A 2,244-nucleotide genomic window follows, 5' to 3' on the forward strand; every position below is an offset into this window, starting at 1 on the left:
TCAATATTGCTTTTTCTTAATAAGTGAAGTGAATGTTCTAAGTTTGATGTTAACGAAATGAAAGCACTTGTCCTCCTTGAACAGAAGCAACATTTTTTCTACTACCAGAATGTACCTCTGTGATAAGAATTCACATGGAGTGTCCATGAATATTAAGAATTTGTGTAATCAGTTAAACTTGTTTGTTGATGAGGAAAATCTCATTAGGTCTCAGGGTCGCATGAAAAACACTTCCATGTCTAATGATACTCAGTGGCCAATGTTATTGCCTCCCAGAAGTTATTTAACAGTGATGATAGTTGAACATTTTCATAGACATCATCACCCTTGTGGTTTCAATTCTGTACTGGTATTGTTAAGAGAAACCTTCTGGGTACCTAAAGCACGACAAGTTATCAAATAAATTCTGTCCAATTGTGTTTTGTGTCAGAAGTTAACCAAGAAACTGTTGTGTTTGCCTCCTCCCCCACCATTACCCACAAAAAGAGTGAGATATGATAGATCTTTCCAATCAGTAGGAATTGATTATACTGGTGTTATTAATGTTTTTGATCATGAGAATGGCTTGGAGGAGAAGGTCTTTGTATGTCTATTTACCTGTACTACGAGCAGGCGGTTCATTTTGAATTGACTCATTCTATGACTGCTTCCGATTTCCTACTGGCTATTCGACGCTTTGTAGCGTATCATTCTCTGCCGAGTCTGATTATATCTGACAATGGTAGGAATTTTGTTGGATTTAATAATTTCCTGAAGGAAATTATGGAGGAACCAGAGGTAAAGTCATACCTTGAAGGAAATGGTGTTAATTGGAAGTTCATTACACCGCGAGCCCTCTGGCCCGGAGGCTTTTATGAACGCCTTGTTGGTGTTCTAAAGGGATGTCTGTTCAAGGCCTTGTATCACAAACGTGTATCCTTTGAAGAGTTGAGAACTCTACTTGTTAAGTTTCGAGCTGTGATAAATTCTCAACCACTGACTTATCTCTCCTCTGATCTAGATTGTAAGGCTTTGACTCCCTCCATGTTACTTTATGGGCGAAATGTTTGTATTTCCCCTCCTCTTAACAATTCAGCAACTGATGACCCAGATTTCATGGGTTCTAGAGATCTTAGAGCACAATATTTTAGATTATCATCAGTGCTAAGAAAATTTGAGAACTCTTGGAAAAGAGACTATTTAGTGTCCTTGAGAGAGAGACATAATAATTCTAGTAATAATCTCTCTGCAAATGTGAAAGTTGGGGATATAGTGATGGTAGACTTAGAAGATCATCTGGGTAAAGGCTATAGATCCCTCCTCTCATTGGGTAGGGTTACCCAGCGGTTTCCGTCGTCTGATGGTGTGATTACGTCTGTAGAAGTGAGAGTGAATGATATACTATACATGATATCAATCACAAAGCTCGTACTTCTGGAATTACCTGAGATGGACTTTGATAGTGTTTTAACTCCAGAGCCAGACAGTGTACCTCTGAATGGTGCTAGACCTCGGCGTGCAGCAGCAATTCGCTGTGATCAAGAGAGAAAGGATTTAATTTCTGTGTATGTACTCTAAATGTATATTTGATTTAAATTTTGGGTGCAGTTATTATTACTTGATATTATGATTCTTCTTGGGGGGAGATTGTCAAAAATTGCCATTTATTCCCCTTGAATAAAATTTCTTAGTTTTTTATGAGTACTTGTTTTGGAGTATTTCGCAGTTTCTAAGAAAATACGTTGATATATGATTATTGTGCTCCACAGAAGTAGTTTTATTATATTAACTATAGCAATGAGTTGGTATAAAATAGTACATTGATATTCAAAGTAATAAACCATTTTTTTTTTAATTTTTGTCCATCTATATAAAACTAGATGACGTATCATTATAGTGTTGTCAAACTTCTACCTGTTGAGACTATATATATTATTTTCTTATTGTAAGGGCATATGCCAGTAATTTAGGCTTGCCTTCTGGACGAAACACCTTTTTTTGTGTATGCTGGGTTATGATTAGAGTACTTGATGTTTGTTTTTAAGTTGATTTTTGTTAGCTAACCCTGTAATTTTGTAGATGTGACAACTGTGTTATGCAATATACTCCTCCCGAGTTTTCTTCTAGGGTGGAAAGGTGAAGGTCTGGGGTTTTTTAGCAGCTGACTCCACGAAGGCAAGTAAAAGAAGAAGTTCTTGTAGAATCCAGCCACGTGAATTGTCGTCGCCATTGCAGTAACTTCATAAGAATATTCTGGAATCCTGT

The 2,244-nt window shown here is 36.9% G+C and overlaps 1 protein-coding gene across 1 annotated transcript; it reads left to right on the forward strand.

The window, feature by feature from the left end:
- The first annotated feature begins 585 nt into the window (after positions 1–585).
- Positions 586–1,557, forward strand: LOC137651164 (uncharacterized). Its single transcript, XM_068384304.1, has one exon. It carries the CDS (start codon positions 586–588, stop codon positions 1,555–1,557), a length of 972 nt encoding a protein of 323 aa, XP_068240405.1.
- Positions 1,558–2,244: the final 687 nt, after the last annotated feature.

This window comes from Palaemon carinicauda, chromosome 12 (assembly GCF_036898095.1).
Source record: "Palaemon carinicauda isolate YSFRI2023 chromosome 12, ASM3689809v2, whole genome shotgun sequence".
Classification (NCBI taxonomy): domain Eukaryota; kingdom Metazoa; phylum Arthropoda; class Malacostraca; order Decapoda; family Palaemonidae; genus Palaemon; species Palaemon carinicauda.